General features: G+C 35.3%; 1 protein-coding gene across 1 annotated transcript; it reads right to left on the bottom strand.

Moving 5' to 3' along the window:
* Window positions 1–374: 374 nt before the first annotated feature.
* LOC121975178 (T-complex protein 1 subunit eta) lies at window positions 375–14044 on the bottom strand. Its single transcript, XM_042526639.1, has 14 exons — window positions 13917–14044; window positions 13556–13816; window positions 12723–12848; window positions 12449–12652; window positions 11154–11323; window positions 10934–11069; window positions 10744–10860; window positions 10504–10623; window positions 10001–10099; window positions 9832–9921; window positions 6173–6254; window positions 6000–6088; window positions 5836–5910; window positions 375–875 (listed from the first exon to the last, which is right to left on the bottom strand). The coding sequence occupies exons 1-14, from the start codon at window positions 13929–13931 to the stop codon at window positions 771–773; spliced, it is 1689 nt and encodes a 562-aa protein (XP_042382573.1). The 5' UTR covers window positions 13932–14044; the 3' UTR covers window positions 375–770.
* Window positions 14045–22404: the final 8360 nt, after the last annotated feature.

The raw sequence follows: 22404 nt of genomic DNA, 5'->3' as shown, positions 1-22404 counted from the left end.
AAATTGCATACCCTTTTTGCTAACATGTCGGACATGGAACATTACTCGAGAATTATCGATTACCTAAATCAAGTAAAATTTTCATTGATAATTTTGGATGAATAATCAAAATTATCAAAGATAACTCTCAATCAAACGCACTCTTAATGTAATCCACAATCTCCTAAACGGCATGCCAACCCAACGGCAACACCATTCATGAAAAATGTCCGATATGTGCTCTAAAGTTGTGATTCTTCAAAGTCCCTATGGCACTTCCAAGCGAATAAATCAAATTGCTCGAATTCAACCAAGCGCAAAGAATTGTTCAGATAAGATTTAGTTAAAAGGGGAGAACCAGAGAGACTAAAATATGAAGTAGAAAAAACATATTCACCCCTTCAATCTCAATTGCTCTCTCTTTACTCTCCTACCACTAATTGTTTAAAGATACATAGCAGAAAGGACTTAACAAGGGTCACAATATACAGGCCTGATAATTTGAGACAGGATCGGTTTTCAGCAAGTTTCGTTGCCATGAATCTTGGTAACCAAAAATTGTCTCTAAGAATGCAATTCCAAATGCATTCACAACAAACACAAATCAATGCATCGGCAACAATATCCTAACTACCAAGACAACAAAGGAACATTTCAATTCATACTGGTTTCCCAAAGCAAAAAAAAAAAATCTCATAATATGTTAATTAAATAAATCGAGATGAGGGAGGGGAAAAAAAAGCACAACGCTCCATAAGGCTAAAACAAGAAGTTGGATATGGTGTTGGAAATCACCGTCTCCGCATGCCTCTTCCGCCACGGCCACGAAAGTTTGCTCCACCCCTACCACGGCCAGCCATTGCACTTGCAGCAGCTTCACCTTGAGCACTCTCCGACTGATTGCAGTTGAAAGGCAAAAAGAAGTAAAAAGGAATTATAAGTCCACATCATTGTATAATATTAAAGCAAATTCATAAGCAATAGAGATTTTTAAGGAACCCTAAGTTAAAGACCAAAATAAAAAATAGAGGAAAAATATCATGGGTGGCTGAAGTCCTGAAGTACAACTTTCATAAACCCATCAGTAAATTGTAAATATAAAATAACAAGCAAACAGTTCTAGCAATCACCTTACTCTGAAAATATCAGTGGGTCTAGCAGAGCATCAAATAGTTAGCACTGAAATCAATGGTAAAGTTTAGATCCAAGACAAGGCCGCTTAAAGCAAGAGGATGACTCTAGCCGTATCTCTGATGACAAACTTGAAGATAAGGTGGCGGTTGCAAAAGCATATTTTAAGTTAGTTATGTCGCTACCAATATTTGATTCCTGACCAAATAATTGATGCATGCATGCTGATGTTTATGACTGTAAACAGACCAAATGTTCTCGAACAAGTTTGGCGTTTGGCTCGTTTATGTTCTTCAACATGCACAAGTTCAATTGAATAACCAAGCATGTAGATCCCATTAAACTAAATAAATAAGCTTGAACACACGCGTTCAGCTTGTCTATGTTCATGAATAGAGATTGTGAATTATGAACAATATTGATAAACAATGTCCATGTTACCATGTACAAAACTTATGGAGCTTGGAGGGGCATAAGAGATTGTGAATTATGAACTATATTGATAAACAATGTCCATGTACAAAATTTATGGAGCTTGGAGGGACTATATCTGAGCCATGGATGATCATGGGGGACTTCAACTCTATATTAGCAATTCATGAGAGAGGAGGCGTTCCAGCCACAAATCACGAAATGAGGGACCTTCAAATTTTTGCCCAAACTTGTGGACTAGTGGACCTTTGCTCTATGGGACATTGGCTCACTTGGACTAATGGTATGGTATCTTGCAAAATGCAAATTGAATAGAGCTATGGTGAATTCACTATGGTTGATGTCGGATTTTGATGCTTACGTGGAGTTCACGGCGCCGGGATGCTTATCAGATCATTTATGTGGTATAGTGCATACTCTAGCAAAGGATAGAACACTCAACCGGCCGTTCAAGTTCCTTAATATGTGGTCATTGCACAAGACCTTCAAGAAGGTGGTGGCGGGATCTTAGGTGGCGCCAATTATGGGGAATGTTAATGCTCAATTTGTGCTCAAGGAGAAACTAAGGCATTTGAAGGGTTGATTGAGGGAGTTGAACAAGGAACAATTTGGCCACATTTCTAAAAAGGCAGGAAGGGCAAATTCCGAGTTGGAGGAGATGCAACATGGTATTCTAGAAGGAGGAGCAATTCTATCAACAAAGGGCAAAGCATGTCTATCTAAATAGTGTGGATAAGTGTACCAAATTTTTCCATGATGTGGTGAAGCAGAATAACAAGAGAAACACCATCATTACGCTCACCAAACGCATGGGGACCAAACAACAAGCTTGGGTGAAGTGGCGGATGAGTTTCTAGATTACTTCCATGCTTTACTTAGGGAAATGGCGATGTGTACCCCTATGGACAGAAATGATTTCACTGGACAAAGGCTAACGGATACCCAAGTTGGGGACTTGATCAGGTCAATGGGGGTGGAAGAACTCAAAGGAGCACTATACGACAATAGATATGACAAGGCGCCGGGTCCGAATGATTATGGGGCAAAGTTCTTTACCTCTACTTGGGATATTATTGGTCCGGATTTTATCGCAACGGTTCAAGAGTTCTTTCAAGAAGGGAGGTTACTAAAACAATGGAATCATTCTTTAATCTCTCTAGTGCCAAAGGTGGATCATGCTGCGGGGGTTGCGGATTATAGGTTCATCTCTTGTTGTAATGTCTTCTACAAGGTGATTGCCAAAGTGTTGGCTGGCCGTTTAGCATTGGTGTTGGGATATTTGTTGGACCCCACCCAAGTGGCTTTTGTCCCAAGGCGATCTATTGGGGATAACGTTAACCTCTAAGGAAATATGCATGGAAAAAAATCTCACCGAGGTGTATGCTTAAGGTGGACTTGAAGAAAGCGTTTGATACATTTAATTGGGAGTTTCTAATGATGACTCTTGTTGGTTTTGGATTTCCCCAACCATATTGTGGATGGATTAGAGAGCGCGTCACCACGGCTTCTTACTCCAAATCTCTAAATGATGGCATTCATGACTTCTTTAATGGGCGGCGTGGATTAAGGCAAGGTGGCCCCTGGTCACCCTTACTCTTTGGTTTATGTATTGAAGTCTTATCAAAAAGATTACAAGTGGCCTCTTTGAAGCCCACTTTTCACTTCCATCCCATGTGCAAAGAGGTTGGCATCACACACCTAGCATATGCCAACGACTTGATGTTTGCCTGGGTGGATGAGACCTCCATCAAGGTGCTAGCGAACTATTTGGAACGTTTTGGTGAGGAGACCGGGCTGAAGGCAAATCCCTGGAAATTACACATATATATATATATGGTAAGGGTTGATGATAGGATGAAGGCTTGGCTACTTCAGATTATTGGGTTTCAAGAGGGAACGTTCCCCTTTCGATATTTGGGCATTCCACTTACGGCGGAGAAGTTGAAGATGGCTAACTATGGACCTTTGCTTGATGCTATTGCAAGAACGATAAGTGCTTGGCCGAAGCACTACCTATCATATGCGGGTCGATTGGAGTTGGAGAGATCGGTGCTTAAAGGAATGGAGTGTTATTGGCTCTCTATGCTCCCTATTCCTAGTGGTGTTATTGAGAAGATAAAGGCTATGTGTCGAACGTTTGTGTGGACTTCCAAGCTTCCCTCGATATCATGGGCTACCATTTGCTTTTCTAAAGACGACGGTGGATATGGACTTCGAGATCTTCATGCGTGGAATGAAGCCTTGCTAAGTAAAATGTTATGGGAGATTTAATCAAAGGACTCGGTATGGGTGAGATGGGTGTACCAACACTACATCAAGGGTGTGAACTTTTGGCAATGAGGGGTAAAGCCTTCGAACTCACCTCTTATTAAAAAACTTGTGGATATTAGGTGTAAAATTCAGAGAGGTTCACAAGGTAATGAGGTGGCAAACATGAAGATGATTAAATGGTTTGTGGGTGAAAAGAACGGGGTTGTTAATGCTTACGACTTCTTCAAACCAAGGGGGTCGGCGATAACTTGGACCCCTGTGTATGGAGGCCGGAGATTATGCCAAAGCATAGGTTCATTGGGTGGCTACTAGCGCATGAGAAGTTACAGACGGCGGATAGGAAGTCATATGAAGAGAACAAAGCTTGTGTCCTATGTTGGCGGTGGGAGGAGACAAACTGGCACTTGTACTTTGAATGCCCTATCTCCCGTGCCCTTTGGGAGAAGGTGAGGTGCTAGTTGGAGATTCAACATGAGGCCCGAACGATGGATGAGGTCTTCCAATTCAGACAGCAATACGAAGGGGGAAACCGGAAGATGAAGGCAAGGCACCTTGGAGTTTGGAGCATGATCTACGTCTTGTGGGAATCCCGCAATAGATGTCGCTTCGAGGGGATGGTGCCTAACATGGAGAGAATGTTTCGCAAGATCCAGATACATGTGTATCGGTTTATGAACTTATGAGCGTCGGCCTATGCTTGTTGTGGTTTTGTGTGTTGGTCAAACATGGCTTGTGTGTGCTTGATGTGGTTTGGTGTGTGGCCGAACATGTGCTTGATTGTAATGTTTGTGAGTGGGTTTTTACCTCATGTAGAGGTTGTTGACGTTGATGTTACCTCATGTATGGAGGTTGGTGGTGATGTTTCTTTTTGATGTATTATGATAAACCTCATGTGTAGCGATTGGTGTGTGAAGGTGATACCTCATGTGTAGAGGTTGATAGCTAGTGGTTAGCTTATGTTTTTCTTGGATTTCTTCTTGAGATTGTTACCTTGGGAAGCATTTTATACATGTACCTATTTTCCATGAATAGAGATTGTGAACTATGAACAATATTGATAAACAATGTCCATGTACAAAACTTGTGAACCATTTTCATGAACAAAACTCTAATCAAACTTATAAATAAGTTTGCAAATAAACAAACAAGCTCTGAAAAAAAAAATAAGGAAGTTGTTATATTAAGCTCACTAACCAACCAAAAGAGCTTTAAAATGTAAAAAGTTTGTTCATTCAAACAAGCTCAATGACATCTAAATGAGCCCAAGCTCAAACCCAACTAAAGTCGAGTTTCGAGATCAAAAGAAGAAACCAAGCTGAGCTTGAACAAACATTTCAGCAACTTGGTTAACTTAGGTTTGGCTTGGTTATCTTACTAAACGACATAAAACTCGTGCAGTTCGTTTACCCTACTGATGTTAGAGATACTAAAAAACAAATTTAGATTAAATAGGCCTAACATATGTATATTGCTCAACAGTACTCAGAGAATAATAAGAATATTGCATGCTGACAGTGTTAGTTGAATTCTCTAAAGATAAAGTCTGACTGACATTATATTAGGGAGATAAACTGACAGAAAAGGTGTAGGATTAAAATGGTAAAAAAAAAATTTATTGCTAAGTGAGCAATATGAAAAAGCACTATCATCATCAAAGATGAGAAAGTTTTTAAGCGACAAACCATTCAAAACAAAATTAAACAAATAAATGTTGTGTGTCAAATGGATATGTTGTTAATGAGTAGTTTCCACAATTTATTTAGCTCCTGCAAAAGAACCCTTAGATTTTAAAATAGGAATATTATGGATAATGTCATACGGAAACACTATAAATTACTCTTTGTTATGTGCTAAATCATATATGAGATGGTATGAGATGGAATTGTTTCTGCTGCTATACATCATTCAGCACCAAAAGAACTATACAGTGGAAAACAAATTAAGTACACTAAGAGTCTAACACCTCAAGCGAAACCCTGAAAGGAATAAAATCCCCTGCTTTTATGACAAATAAAATTGTACCTTGGGATTTTTCACTGTTTCATCCACGCTTAAGATAAGACAACAAGCTTCAGTTGCAGCATTTATAGCATTGACCTGCCATTGATATATTCAGTCAATATAAATGCCAATACAAACAAATAACTAGGACAAGAGAAAGAGAAAGGTTTGAAAAATGATATTACTTTCACAACAGCAGGCTCCCATACAAAGTTTGCAAATGAATCTGCAATTCCACCCGTATTAATGTCCACACCATAATTTGCACCTTCCCCTGTTAGAGCCATGACTTTCAGCAGATGATACCAGGACAAAAGAAGACACAGCCAAATGCAGTCATTTACAGGAGGAAGCTAACCAGATGCATGTTTCTGTCTTAGTTTGTTCAAGATGTCTGTAGAATCAAATCCAGCATTGTCACAAAGTTGACGTGGAATGACCTGCAAATTTAAATTAATAAGTTTAGGAATTACCCATTAAAGTTTATCAAACCTACCAGATAGTTATAACAGATCCATTCTTCAAGCTTGTTTAGGCCACAATTACAACCCTTTAAAAGATGAACATCAGACAGATATAATTATTTTTCTTGATTATTAAAATCTTGAAGTAAAAAACAAAACAAAAAACAATTATTCTCTTAAAATTTCCAAACAAGAAATCCTTCCAAATACCTTAAGTCCTTCCATCCAATCAAATGTGCATCATTCAAAGTAGAGTTTGGATTGTTAACACTATCAATAGGCTTGTCAAAGGAGGTAAACAGAAAGGGATGAAAGATAGAAACTCCACCCATTTAGTTTCACATTGCCAAGTGGGGCTTCTTAAGCATATTTATATATGAAAAGGTTTTCCACCTAAGAGCACTGCATTTTGGATTTGGATTGGGTCTTAGAAAATAACATGGTATCAAAGTTGGACCTCTTGCCTGTAGTAATGAAAGACCTAAGGGTGATCATTAAAGACATGATAAAGTAGGAAGGGAAGATTCACAGAAACTCCACCCCTTTAGTCCTACATTGCAAAGTGAGACTTTTAAGAATGTCAACATAAGTGCTGTAACATTTTGGCTTGGGATTAAGCTCCTTGGGCTTTAACACATATATTATCACTTCAAAAGTTTCTTTCAGCATACAAGAACAATGACGCCACCACTATCTAGCATTCAGATTAATCAATGAATTATTTTCTTCAATTTTCAAATTCAAGACAAGAAAAGAAAATAAACTTTCTCTGATGCTAATCTTGTCCATTTAGATTCTATTGGACTTGTTATAATTTTAGATAGTATGTATTGAATTTGATAGATTTTATAAAGTTAAAAAGATTTAAGATAGTCCTTAGAGTCGTTAGACAATTGATGAGTTTTATATAACAAAGCAAATCAATTATATTGCTGAATTGAAGGATACATAAAAATATAATGACCAGTGTTAGATCTATTAAGGATATTATGTTTTTATAACAGTAGATTAAGTAAAAGTAATTTTAATGATAAGTGAAGAAATAGTTGAAACATGTGGCCATGAAATTTTTATAAATATGTTTTAAATATAGTCGATCCAAGAAAAAGATAATTATAAAGATATATTAAAAGAACAAAGGTGGTTGAAATGGAAATGAATTTCGAGTCCTCTATAATGATTATAGTATGAGAGAAAGAGAGGCAGTTATTGATTAAAACTCATCTGGAAACAATTAGGAAACAATCCAGTAAAGTTAATATAGCAAAGAGGACACAGAATACTAACATTACTGTTTGAATTCATTGACAATATTAAAAAAATTTTAAAAAAAACTTAGTATTTGGGAGAAATTTAGTATATCTAATGAAAATCAAAATTAAAATAAAAATAAGTTAAAATCATATTAGACATATTTAAATTCAATCAATAACTTTTACAGTTTGAGAAGTTGAACTATCTAGAATCAGAGATCTAAGGGGATGGAGGGAGACCAAAAATACTTTATTATATTTAATCAAAAATGATCAAGAATAGTCTAATATTACTATAGATATAGCTTTGCATAGTATAAAATGAAGGATAGGATCCATATGGTCGACCCCAATGTGTTGGGACAAACACTGCCTGAAAATGCCAAGATAGTTTAGATAGTAAGTGAGAAATTATGAAATCATACAAAGAAACAGCATAATTTAAGTTGTGGGTCTCATCTCTGAAGAAAATTACATTAAAATTTTCATATTAAGCTATTTGTTAACCATTATCATGCATTACTAATTGATTGTCGGATAGTATAGAAAATTAAATTTTAGGAATTGCATATCTAATAGGAGAAAATACTAAATACTTTTATACAAAAAACCAATTCCATTTCAAGGTTATAGCTCTCATTTTACTATTTTTATTTATTTGGTAATAACTTCATAAAAAAAGGCTAAAATAAAAATTAAATTATATCAGACATATATAATTCTTTATCAAAACTATACTAATGAAACATCATTTTTTCTCCCAAATAATATTTCATAATTTTTCAATTTTATAAAACGGGATTCTGTTTTGATCCACCATCAATGTTTTTAAATTTCTAAGATATAAACAATCAAAATTCATTTTTGTTTCTCAAATTTTCTTTTTATTCAAAAAAAAATTTGAAAAAAAAAATCTTCTTCCAAATAGGACCTTTATTTTGAAAGAAATATAAACATTAATAAATCATTTAAATAAAAATGCAATTAGTTAACAACAAATGCAATGCATTTGTCCATAGTAAAAAAAACAAAAATGTCAACTATAATAAAACTCAAACTGAAGCAAGAAACAATTAATCAAGATTAACTATATTTAAATCCGATCCTGAGGTTATTCTAGATTCTGTGCCACAAAAGGTTTCGTGAACCTGTCATATGCTCCATATGCTATATATATATAAGACATCTCGTGTGGTAATGTTAGCAGAAATTCTGGAAGAAGATGACTCTGAACCTTCACGTATCCATGTTAACAGATTCCTAGATGGATCCACATAAATCCCATGTGACCCCTAACATGGCGACGAAAAGGAATAGGAAGAATGGACTAAAGAATAGAAGGGGGAAAAAGAATTGTTTTCTTAGAAAGTGAGGCATCTGACCAAACACCCAGCACCAACCTGAGGTCACGTTGTCAAAGGTGCTCATCCAAGATGTGAGGCATTGAGGCCTTGGTTAGTGATATCACTACACTCCAAACAAACCTACGCCTATTACACACAAGTTAATGGTGTACCCTAGTTCACATGTTCCCAAATATTTGAAACATTGGATTTAGATTGAAAGTTTTCATGGTTTCTTCTGTCAACTGATTATGTAGATAAGTAAAAAAATGTGCACTTTCATGTGCTTTTTTTTTACACAAAAAGTCAAAATAATGAAATAGAAAGCACTACTGCTGACTTGCCATGGAGAACGTAAACCTATAAGATAGCAAAACTATATTTGGTTGGCCAATAAGAATGCTGAATTTCACAATAGCAGGAGCTACATCTGTTCCTTGTGGCTTTATGGGGGAAAACAAAGCAAACAGAAATATGTACTTTTATCTCAAGAGCACATGGTGAATGCATTCAAGATAATTACAGCCAGAATATGTTTGTTTCTTGTCTCAAGAGCACATGGTATTAAAGTCTGTGCTTTGTAGTTCCTTTAGCCAAGAGGCAGTTTGACAAAAGAACTTTCAGTTGCATTACTTGTGGGAACAAAAATTGCAGACAGAATAAAAGAGAAGTAGAAAGGAAATGCAAAAGTATGATTACCAATACCACTGTCCTAACGTATCAGTCATATTATAAAAATATTCAACAAAAATCTAGAAATCATCATGTTCATAGTTCTAATAAAAATGTAAGCCTACACACCTTGTCTAATTGTTCAGAGATATAATAAAAGGATTACAGTAATCCATAGAGCCAATGAAAGATTAACACTTATTGAAACCACGTGATAAATAGACACTATCACAGATACTATCAAGGATTTAAATGAATAGGAAATAAGTAGTCATAGTCCTCTACCTCAAGAGCTTTGGCAAATGAATTGATAAATAGCTGCGACTTGCCAGCTATTGTACGGGCATGCTGCCTCAAATACCGGCTTAGTTCCATCTGCCAGTGATGGGGAAAAAAAATTACAATAGAAAACGGGCAAGATAAGAAGTAACAACGGTTAATTATAGGAAATTACATCAATAGCACCACCACCAGGCACAATGGTAGAGTTCTTTAAAGCTCTCCTAACTATCATAATGGCATCATGAAGGCTCCTTTCTGCTTCTTCAATGAACTGAACAGGATAAGCCAACAAAGTTATCATTACCAGTAAAAAGTAGATTCTTATATTAGAATAAAAAAGGGCAGCCCGTGCACGAAGCCTCCGCATTGGCGGGTCCCAGGTAAGGGACTATTGTACGCAACCTTATGCTTTGCAATACACCGTTTCCAAGACTTGAACCCATGACCTGGAGGTCACGGCAACAACTTTACCGTTGTGCACGCCTTTAGATTCTTCTCATATTAGAATAACAACAAAAAATAATAAAATGGCAACTCCTAACTATTTTCAGATATATGGATCTTATATCACATTCATCATTGAATTCTATGTAAGACTACTTGGATCTTAATAACACCATTGAATTTGAACCCTACTAAAATTTTGTAAAACACAACCCAATTTGATCAACAAACCTGATCAGCACCACCTCTGAGAACAATCGTAGCAGTCTGACCAGAAGGGCAACCGCTAAAAATGTTGAATCGTTCATTCCCAACTTGTCTTTCTTCAAATGCTTCACAAGATCCAAGTACCTTTTAACAGAGACCATGAGCAATATGAAATGATACCAACCAAAATTTTAGATTCAACAATCAAATAGTCAAATAAGAATAAGCTAGGTAAAGAATGTCAAAATGAATGAGTAAGCATACCTCATCAATGACATTGTTGACAGAGGTTTGAACAGTTCCACCTGTTGCAGCAGCAACACGTTGTAAATCTTCCTCCATGACACGGCCAGCACAGAAAATATCCCGATCAGCAAAATACTGCAGAAAGACCAATTGTTATGCTCCAAAAAACAATGAATTCAGTTTAGTAACTTACAACTTACTAAAGTACCTGAGTTGCAAGATCACCAATTGCTAATCTTGATAGGACAATTTTTGCTCCACTTTTAACACACTTATCTAGCTTGTCATATATGATATTCCATTCAGCATCAACGATTGATTGATATTGTAAAGGGTCAGAAAGCCTACATAAGAACCAGAAAGCATAATTAAAACGTTTGAATATAATATATGAAATATTGATTGTAGTAACAGCAAGTCTAGTGGACCTGATTTCTGCATTTTCTTTCTCTGACTTCAACTCCAACTCAATGTTCAACAAAAGAATCTTGGGGTTTAAAAATTTCTTTGGCTGCTGCTCAAAACCAGCATAAGAGAATGTCTTTTTAAAAGCAACACCATTAACAAGAAATGAATCTCTCATGTTGCCACCAGGGACCTACAGAAAAGTAGCTGCAATTTTAGATTCTGAAATTCCACCAGAAAGCTAGAATCATCTCTCAATTTCTCTAGTGTAACTCAGAATGAAAAGGAAAAAAAGAATCTATGTAGAAAGAAATAAAAGTGTATACAGTGTTTTTCAACCCATTATGTGCAATTAGATCCAGACCCAGGAACAAATGGCAGTTGCACACCTAAAGACAGTGAGCTCTGTTCTTGTGAAAACATCAAGAATAATGTTGTACATGCAATACAAATTAAACTGCTGCCAAACTAGAGATTTTCACTGGGGCACCCAGCACCCTAGCAAATACAGGATATATAGTTCAGAAGTTAAGCACAAAAACTGAAACTCCCAGCTCGATACAGTTGGAAAATGAGCATGCTGGCCATTTAAAATCATAATATTCTATCTCAATATTAGACAAAGAAATGCAAGAATCATTGCAGCTTGAAACTTTTTAATGAAATTAAGTGGTCCAAGCTGAGCTGCGGTCTATATCAGGCTTACCAAAGACCAAATGAGACAGACTAGTAATAGAGTAAGCTTTGATGATACTGCCATCAAACTATGCAAGAATGAAAGAAAATAATTTATTCTCCAACATATCCGCCATACGACTGTTGGAGGAAATAGAGAAGCCACTCAACTTAGGAGATTTAGGCTCTAATGTCATACAGTTGTGAGATTAAAAGTACATAATGTACTTGGCATTCAAGATCATGAAAACACACTAGATACATTATAAATCTAAAAGGACAGATAAGATCTTCATAAACTAAGAAAAGTAATGGTTTTAACACTGCTTAAGATTACCTACAGGAATAATGAGCTGGCTTATTACAACCTTTTAGCAACTGAAATGAAAAAAATGTCCAGGGAGAATCAATTGTTTATACTTTATACTGGGATAGATTCCTTACAAGTGATTTTTTTTTTCAATATTGTATTCCTCAAAATGTGAAAATAGTGCTTCACTTGAAAAATGGTAAATCTATATAGTTAGCGTCACATAACACAGGCAGTATACAAGTACTACCAATCTACCATTAAGTATAAAAACTGTAATATGAAATCCAAATCAACTGAACTGGTTAAGAATGTTAGAAATACAAGCTTAACCTTTTTTATCCCAATCAAATTAAGCCTATCATCATTGCCAATTGCAAGGACAGCCTCCACAACCATGTTTGCAAAAAACTCCTTCTCACCACCAATTAACTTTGAAGAAAGTGTAGTAGCTGCACATTTAGCCAGCAAGGATTTCTTCTCTTCAAGACTTTTTCCCTCTATGCTTACGGCAAGATCTTTAATTTTGTTGATGGCCTAGAAAATATGACATGTGATTTTCAGCAGTTGACATTTGCACTCAATAACAAAACAGGTTAATTCTTACCAAAAATGATGCAGTCCGGTAACTTCGAATAAGATTTTGGGGATGAACTCCATCTTCAATAAAAGGTTTTGCCTCCTTTAGGAACTCACCAGACAAAAGCACCACTGTTGTTGTCCCATCACCAACCTAAACCAGAATATGCAGGATTTAAGACATTCAGACACACCAAAAGCTGGTAGTTGAGCTAATATATTAACGTCTTTTTTAATACTCAAAATGGCATTGGCACATAATGTTGTGGATACATAGTGATCATTTTGTGCGAAGTGTCTCTTTCCCCATAAAGATATCTGTAACGAGTAAGAAACTTATCACTGTGCACTGTATCTAACCTAATTGATCAAATCTTCAGATTAGTTAAATTGTTTATCCCTGCTACTTCAACAAAACTTCAAAGCCAATTTTTAACATGGAAATCAAGTCATCCAATATTCATCAGGAGAAGAGAGTGCCTTTTCATGTTCTTAGGCCACGAGCTCATGAAAATTTTCAGCCTTTTCAATTTCTGTTCTCAGTTTTTAGAAAATAATTTTCAGAAAAATGTGAAAACTGATCTGCTGAAACTGACAATAGAAAGTTAAAATCGTGAGAAATTTTAACAATTTTAATGAAGATGGTTTGATTTTTCTATTTTACAAAGCTACATGAGGAAAATTTGATGAAAATTCACAATTTTAATTTTCTGTTCGTCAGTTTTAGCAGAATAGTTTTCACATTTTTCTAAAAACTATTTTCTGCGGACTGAACAGATAACAAAACTGAAAAATGTGAAAATTTTCACAAGTCAAACAGGACTTCATGTTCTAGAACCGATCCAGGCGGGAATTTCTTACCTCAGAGTCCTGAGACTTGGCGATGTCAACGAGAATCTTGGCGGCAGGATGGACAATATCAAGCAGCTTCATGATGGTGGCGCCATCATTGGATATGGTGGTATTCCCCTTATCATCGTGGATGAGTTTGTCCATTCCTCGTGGACCCAGCGTCGTGCGAACCACGTCCGCCACGGCGGTGCAAGCATTGATGTTGCTCACGACCTGCGCCTTCCCCTGCGAGGTGTCCGTCCCTTCCTTCAACAGTATGATCTGGGGTTGCTGCGAACATTGCCGCCAAGAGATCCAAGGGGTTAATAATCACTAAGCCGTTTCCATAGTAAAACAAAATAGAACGTAAGAGGAAGAGAGACAAAGTTACCAGCATTGCCGCCATCTGAGCAACAGACGGAGGAGAGAGCGGAGGGATTGAGATCTGAACTAGTTAGGTTTTGCCGGCTTGGAGGCGAAACGGAGGGTTTAGACGCGGGTTCTAAAAATGAACACGTTATAGTGCGGTGAAGCCTGAGCGATTTTATGAAAAAAAATTCGACAATTTACCAATGGGCGCACTTAAAAATCTGAATTTACCAAAAGATATATACTACTTTGGTATTTATCAAAGAGCGCACTTTTTTAAAAGCATTTCCTAATTTACGCTCATAATAATAATTTGACTTTTTCTATTGTTTTTCTTTTTTTCATTATATTTCTCTCACTTCTCTCTCTCCTCTGTCGGTAGAATATAGGAATAACATTAGTCAATATTTAATCATATTTTAATACATTTGAAGAAGCCAAAATAAATAATGGACACCATATTTGGACTCCTTGCAATTTTAGAAATCCACAGGAACTGAAATAGGTGCAATCGGAGCTTTCTAGGTCGATCAGTGGGTTTCGGTCAAAACCCACTGATAGACCTAGAGAGCTCAGATTGTACCCATTTCAGTTTCTATGGATTTCTAAAATTACAAGGAGTTCAAATATGGTGTCCATTATTTATTTTGACTTTTTATAAATGTTAACAAGTAAAATTAAAGAATCGACATAAAGCTACACGTTGGGACTGATATGGAATCATATCAGGCCCAACGTAGGCATGATATATTCCATATCAGGCCTGACGTGGATTTTTTTGCCGATTCTTTGATTTTGTATGTTAACATATATGAAAAAGCGAAATAAATAATGAACATCATATTTGAACTCCTTGTAATTTTAGAAATTCATAGAAACTGAAATGGGTGCAATCAGAGCTCTCTGGGTCCATCAGTGGATTTTGGCCGAAACCCACTAATCGATCTAGAAAGCTCCGATTGCACCCATTTCAATTCTATTACAATTGTCAATCAATATTTTTTTTGATATAGAGAAGTATTAGATAGCAAGAAAATTATAATCCTTATTAGAATGAGATTTTTATTTTTGTTGTTACTACTGCCACTACTACTATTATAATAAATTTTCTGTTTACTAGTAGTGCTGTATTTAGTGCTTGTTTTGTGCAGTAGAGTTTGTCTTAACAAATACATCATCAGTTTTGTGTTTGATTGTCTTAATCATTTTAACTTCCAGTACAGGATTGAGAATCTTTTCAATAAGCACAGCTGTTTCTGGCACTGCAAGTTGATTAATAGGAAGGCTTCTACAGGCCTGATAGGATCCATTATGTTCTCAAGTATTTCTTTAGGTTTACGAAGCTAATCGGGCTTGCATATTATGAGATGGGTTTATTGTGTTCAATGATTTGATTTTGCTAACAATATGCCAAAAATATTTTCATATTTGAACTCCATAGAAATCTGAAATGGGTGCAATCAGACTCTCTGGGTCCATCAATGGGTTTTGACCGAAACCCACTGATCGACCTAGAAAGCTCCGATTGTACCCATTTCAGTTTCTATGAATTTCTAAAATTACAAGGAGTGAAAATATGGTGTCCATTATTATTTTTGGCACTCCTAGCAACGTGGGCCTGATATGATTCAGGCCCAACGTGGGCTTTTATGTCGATTCTTTGATTTTTGCTTTTTAACATATATAAAAAGCCAAAATAAATAATGGACACCATATTTGAACTCCTTGCAATTTTAGAAATCAATAGAAACTGAAATGGGTGCAATCGGAGCTCTCTAGGTCCATCAATGGATTTTGACCGAAACCCACTGATCGACCTAGAAAGCTCCAATTGTACCCATTTTAGTTTCTATGAATTTCTAAAATTACAAGGAGTGAAAATATGGTGTCCATTATTATTTTTGACACTCCTAGTGGTGGACCAGAGGTTTTGAAAACTCTAAATCTCTCTTTATTTTTTTTTTATTTTTTTATTTTTTTATTTTTTTTTGTTACTAGGCCTGATATCTCCCATATCAGGCCCACATTGGGCCTGATATGGGGATATATCAGGCCCAAATTGGGCCTGATATGAAGAGATATCAGGCCCAACGTGGGCATGATATCTCTTCATATCATGCCTAAACAAAAAAAAAAGAAAAAAAAAAGAAAGAGAGATTTAGGGTTTTTCAAAACCTCTAGTCCACCACTAGAAGTGCCAAAAATAATAATGTACACTATATTTTCACTCCTTGTAATTTTAAAAATTCATAGAAACTGAAATGTGTGCAATCGGAGCTTTCTAGATTGATTAGTGGGTTTCGGTCAAAACCCACTGATGGACCTAGAGAGCTTCGATTGCATCCATTTCAGTTTCTATGGATTTCTAAAATTGCAAGGAGTTCAAATATGGTGTCCATTATTTATTTTGGCTTTTTATAGATGTTAACAAGCAAAATCAAATAATCGGTAAAAAATCCCACATTGGGCCTGATATAGACTCAAATCAGGCCCAACGTGGGCCTAATATGGAATGATATTAGGGTCACGTTGGGCCTGATATGATTCCATATCAGGCCCAACGTGGGCTTTTATGTCGATTCTTTGATTTTGCTTGTTAACATCTATAAAAAGCCAAAATAAATAATGGACACCATATTTGAACTCCTTGCAATTTTAGAAATCCATAGAAACTGAAATGGGTGCAATCGGAGCTCTCTAGGTCCATTAGTGGGTTTTGACCGAAACTCACTGATCGACCTAGAAAGCTCCGATTGTACTCATTTCAATTTCTATGAATTTCTAAAATTACAAGGAGTGAAAATATGATGTCCATTATTATTTTTGGCACTCCTAGTGGTGGACCAGAGGTTTTGAAAACCCTAAATCTCTCTTTATTTTTTTTATTTTTTGTTGTTACTACTGCCACTACTATCTCCCATATCGCCCACATTGGGCCTGATATGGGAGATATTAGGCCACATTGGGCTTGATATGAAGAGATATCGGGCCTAACGTGGGCATGATATCTCTTCGTATCAAAAAAAACAGAAAAAAAAAAAGAAAGAGAGATTTAGGATTTTTCAAAACCTCTGGTCCACCACTAGGAGTGCCAAAAATAATAATGGACACCATATTTTCACTTCTTGTAATTTTAGAAATTCATAGAAACTGAAATGGGTGCAATCGGAGCTTTCTAGATCGATCAGTGGGTTTCGGTCAAAACCCACTGATGGACCTAGAGAGCTCCGATTGCACCCATTTTAGTTTCTATGGATTTCTAAAATTGCAAGGAGTTCAAATATGGTGTCCATTATTTATTTTGGCTTTTTATAGATGTTAACAAGTAAAATCAAAGAATCGGCAAAAAAACCCACGTTGGGCCTGATATGGACTCAAATCAGGCCCAACGTGGGCCTGATATGATTCCATATCAGGCCCAACGTGGCCTTTTATGCTATTTCTTTGATTTTGCTTGTTAACATCTATAAAAAGCCAAAATAAATAATGGACACCATATTTGAACTCCTTGTAATTTTAGAAATCCATAGAAACTGAAATGAGTGCAATCGGAGCTCTCTAGGTCCATCAGTGAGTTTTAACCGAAACTCACTAATCGACCTAGAAAGCTCCGATTGCACCCATTTCAGTTCCTGTGGATTTCTAAAATTACAAGCAGTCCAAATATGTTGTCCATTATTTATTTTGGCTTCTTCAAATGTATTAAAATGTGATTAAAGATTGACTAATGTTATTCCTATATTCTGCCGACAGAGGAGAGAGAGAAATGAGAGAAATATAATGAAGAAAAGGAAAAAAATTGAAAAAGTCAAATTATCATGAGGGTAAAATAAGAAATGTTTTTTAAAAAGTGCGCTATTTGGTAAATATCAAAGTAGTGTACGCCTTTTGGTAAATTCAGATTTTCAAGTGCGCCTTTTGGTAAATTGCCGTAAAAAATTCTTATAAGAAAATTAATATTATACCGTATTAAAATTGAGCACTCATCCTCTGCTCCATAGTTTGTAGAATCACGATTATATATAGAATTGATTTTGGATCTGGATCGATTGTAGAATCGTACGATCTTACTAAAAATTCTTTAAATTTTATCATACATGATTAATAATTAGAAAAAATACATTAAAAACTCATTTGCATATTAAATAAATAACTAATTTTGTATATATATGCAATCATTTACACTCAACATCTCAAATTACATTACTACATGTATAAATTTAAATTAACTTATAATTCAACTATCATTTTCGCATAGTAATAATATTTATATTTTCATATCATAAAATGAAATAATATAAAAATTATATTAATATAATAATAATAACACATTAATATCAAAAATATTTCCTTGATTTATAAGATAATTCAATTTAAAGGGCAACAAAACACCTAACGTATATAACATAAGCTATTGAAACACCGGAAATAATATTATAAAGATTGATTGATACCACACAATACTAGACAATAGGCATCCAAAAGCTCATTATTTTGGAGAAAAGAAATGACAGAATATTATTGATAAAAAACTAACTCAAAAATAATTAAACATATGTTTAAATAATTTAAAACCCTAATAAGATGAAAAACAGATAATAAAAAAAAAGATAAAATCTTCTAGACATCTGAAAATGATTTAAATGATATTTTTTGTGTTTGAAATAGGATGGTTAAGGATAAACTTTGAAATTTATTAAAGAACTCTGAAAGAGCTTTGATTTGATATATTATCGCCCTCGTGGTTCAATCCGAGTCAAAAGTTATGACATTTCAAAGCTTCTACTGATCCTGCTCCGATCTTGTTCCAATCCTATCGATTCTGTTCCGATCCTACCGATCCTGCTGCGATTATACTGTAAAAAGTGATTCTGCATGATCCTAGATCGATTTTGGGTTTCAGGATTGTAGGATCGTATGATCTTACTATCCGGATCACGATTTTATAAACTATGCTATGCTCTATTTTAAAATTTCAATATATTAATTTTTATATAAATTTCATACCATTTATATTAAAAAAATTTATAATCGTATTTAATTTTGAAATTTTAATATAATGATAATATCAGTATAATTTAATATATTTTATATGGTATTTTATAATTAACGATTGAAGGGCATAAGAAAAGTTGACTTACTGTTACACACATTTTCTACTTTGCTATCCCGATTAATCATTTGTCTTCACATAACAATATTATTATAATATCATATTTTAAAGAGTAACATAATAGAATGATTTTTAAAAATCAATATTATATTATTATTTGAAATTTCAGTACGGTACTAATACAATGATATGGGCAGGAATAGAAAATAAATATATTCTGATAAATTTAAAAGTTAAATATGTTTTTTAAGAATTTTAATTGTATCCTCCTTATCAATTGATGATTTATGCTTGATGGCTAGTCAAGTTCGAGAAAACCAACCTCTCCCCCCTTCCCTTAGCTTACCTTACCTTACCTTACCTTGTGGTCATCGGTTGTCCCGCCTCTTGCTCTTCAATCTTGTCACATGGCGCCGTGTTTGCACCCGCCTTCCATCTCATTTCTTGGTATCAATAAATCATTGATAAGGCAAGAAACTCTTGCTTCTAATATTCATTTACTTAGAATCAAGATAGTTATGAAGTAATCACGGCACAGTTGATATTTTATATATGATAATATTATAATAGGTTATGGGTTCGATTCTTAACATGTGTAAAATACATTGTGAGTCGTCTGATCTCATACAAAGGATTATTATGCTAGACGAAGCTCATCGTAATTTACCTTCCTTCCATATCGCATGGGGGAGTTGGTATTAATATCGCACGAAGCAATTGATATTTGTATGTGATTTCATTGTAATAGATTACAGTATCGATTTCCAATATGTGTGAAATGCATCACGAGTCATCTGACCTCATGCAAAGGGGCGTTGTGTTAGACGAATTCCTGCTCTCTTTGTAATTTACCTCCCTTCAGATCGCATACAGTCCTTAAGGGGCTCTATGTGAAATGTATTAAAAGAATATATTTTAACTCTATAAGAATAATGATAAAAGGTGTATTTATATACATCATACAGAGATAAAGATGAAAAGAAAACATATACGAAAGATAAAAAAAGACATATGTAAAAGATTTATGCACCATATATTGCAAGATGTCCTAATAGGTCCCCTCAAGATGGTGGGCTCGTAGAGACACCAATCTTGGAATAGAGAAGACAAAGTCGAGCACTAGGAAATGGTTTCGTTAAAGCATCAACTAACTGGTCAGACGATGAGACATGAGAGACTCGGAATTTACCACTCTGAACTAATTCGCGAACAAAATGATAATCCAAAGCAATATGCACCAGGAGTGAGTGGAACACAGGATTTGTATAGAGATAAGTTGCTCCAATATTATCGCAATAGATAGAGGTTGTAGAGACCACAATGTCCACACCCAGTTCATCAATAAAAGATCGAACTCATTGTAGTTCTACAGCAGTAGAGGCAATGACAAGATATTCTACCTCAGTAAATGAGCAAGCAACAGAATCCTACTTTTTGGAGCTCCAGAAACTTGGGTTGAAAGCCAGAAACATAATATAAGTACCAGTGGACGTGCAATTATCAATATCACCAATTCAATATGCATCACAGTAGGCATGCAAAGAGGGAGAGGAGTGTCGTCAGATAATCAAATTATAAGAGCATGTACCATTAAGATAACGTAGCAGACGTTAAACAGCCCCCAGTGGAGTGATGAGGGAGCGTGCATAAACTGAGATAGTTTGTTAACAACAAAGGTAATATTTGGTCGAGTAAAAGAGAGATATTGCAAACTACCATCTGTTTGATGATACAAAGTAGCGTCTGCAGGAGGGGAGCCATCAGAGAGATGTAGAGATATGGACGTGGCAATAGGTATTTAAACAGGTTTTGAGTTTGCCATGTTGGTTTTAGTAAAAATATCAAGGAGATATTTTTCTGAGAGAGACAAAGGTCCCTTGGAGAGGAAACAACTTCAACACTTAGAAAATAAGATAAGGTTCCTAGATTATTGATACAAAATTGAACATCCAGTTGATTGATGAATCCCTAAAGGGCACTAGCATTATTCCCTGTAAGAATGAGATCATCGACATAGACAAGTAGATACATATTAGTGTTAGAGTGTATACTAAAAGTCTAGCTTTTTGTAAACAATTATTTTGAAATAAGAATCATATTGGTCAAATGTCTACATTTATGCTAAGTGTAGTTTTCCATTTAATTTATATTGTAGATAACATGGTGTGAGGAGACACACAGAAGTTTATGTTATCAGTTCCTTATAATTTATAAACAGTTGCTCACAACCAAGATGGAATAGGACAAACCATTGGAGTGGTTGTAGTGTAATTAGGTATTAGTTTATCTTGACTAATAAATTACACTAGTACACTATGAGTGTATTGAGCAGGACCATTTGAGACAGTTTCTTTTTATACTGACTCTTTAAAAAGAACAAGACCTCTGTTATTATGGAAGTGTGTACTCTTAATCATGATATAATAACAAGCACGTATACTTAATATTTATTTCTTTAATTTATCAAAGGGTGTGATTTAGTTCGATAAATCAATAGGCCCGATAAGTTGGGAAATGATATTATTTATATGGTATGTTGTTGATTATAGAATGAAACTGTGTCCTAGTAATCTAGGTTGATAATGTCCCCTTAAGGAGCTCATAAGGATTGTCATATAAACCTTGCAAGTGGACTTAGTCCGACATGACAATAAGGTTGAGTGGTACTACTCTTGGAGCTAGATATTAATTAAGTGAGTTGTCAGTAACTCATTTAATTAGTGGGCATTCGATATCTTAAACACAGGAAGATTAACACACTCATAATAAGAAGGAGCCCATAATGTAATTTGGGATTGGTGTGGTAGTTCAATAGTAGCTATTTAGTGGTATGAGTTATTATTGATGAACTTGAGTTGGGTGTTCGGGGCGAACACGGGAAATTCAAGATCATCGGGAGACCAAAATCAATTTCTCCTCTCAGTCCCTATTGTAGCCTCTTATATATAGTCTTATATCCACTCAAAGCCTAGCCTCTTAGCCCATGCTAGGGGTCGGCCCCTATCCTTGCTTGGAGCCCAAGCAAGGGGTCGACCAAGCCAAGCTTGGAGCTCAAGCTAGGGCCGGCCAAGCCTTGCTTGGTGCCCAAGCAAGTGGTCGGCCAAGTAAGGAAAGGAAAGGGAATTTTATTAAAAATAAAATTTTGATAAAATCTTTCCTTTTATGTTTTTATTCACATGGTTTTAAAAGAGAGTTTTAAATTTTAAAATCTTTCCTTTTATAGATTTTCTACAAAGGATTAAAAGAGAGATTAGATATCTTTCCTTATTTGTAGATATCTATAATGTTAAAAGAAAGATTTTAATTTTTAAGAAAATTTTCCTTTTTGTAACCATGATATAAAAGGAGTTTTATTTTTAATCTTATCTTTTATAGATATCCATAAAAGGATTTAAAA

The sequence above is a fragment of the Zingiber officinale genome, chromosome 4B (assembly GCF_018446385.1).
Source record: "Zingiber officinale cultivar Zhangliang chromosome 4B, Zo_v1.1, whole genome shotgun sequence".
Classification (NCBI taxonomy): Eukaryota; Viridiplantae; Streptophyta; class Magnoliopsida; order Zingiberales; family Zingiberaceae; genus Zingiber; species Zingiber officinale.
The sequence above is the reverse complement of the archived record's forward strand: the minus strand, read 5'-3'. Positions and strand labels throughout refer to the sequence as shown.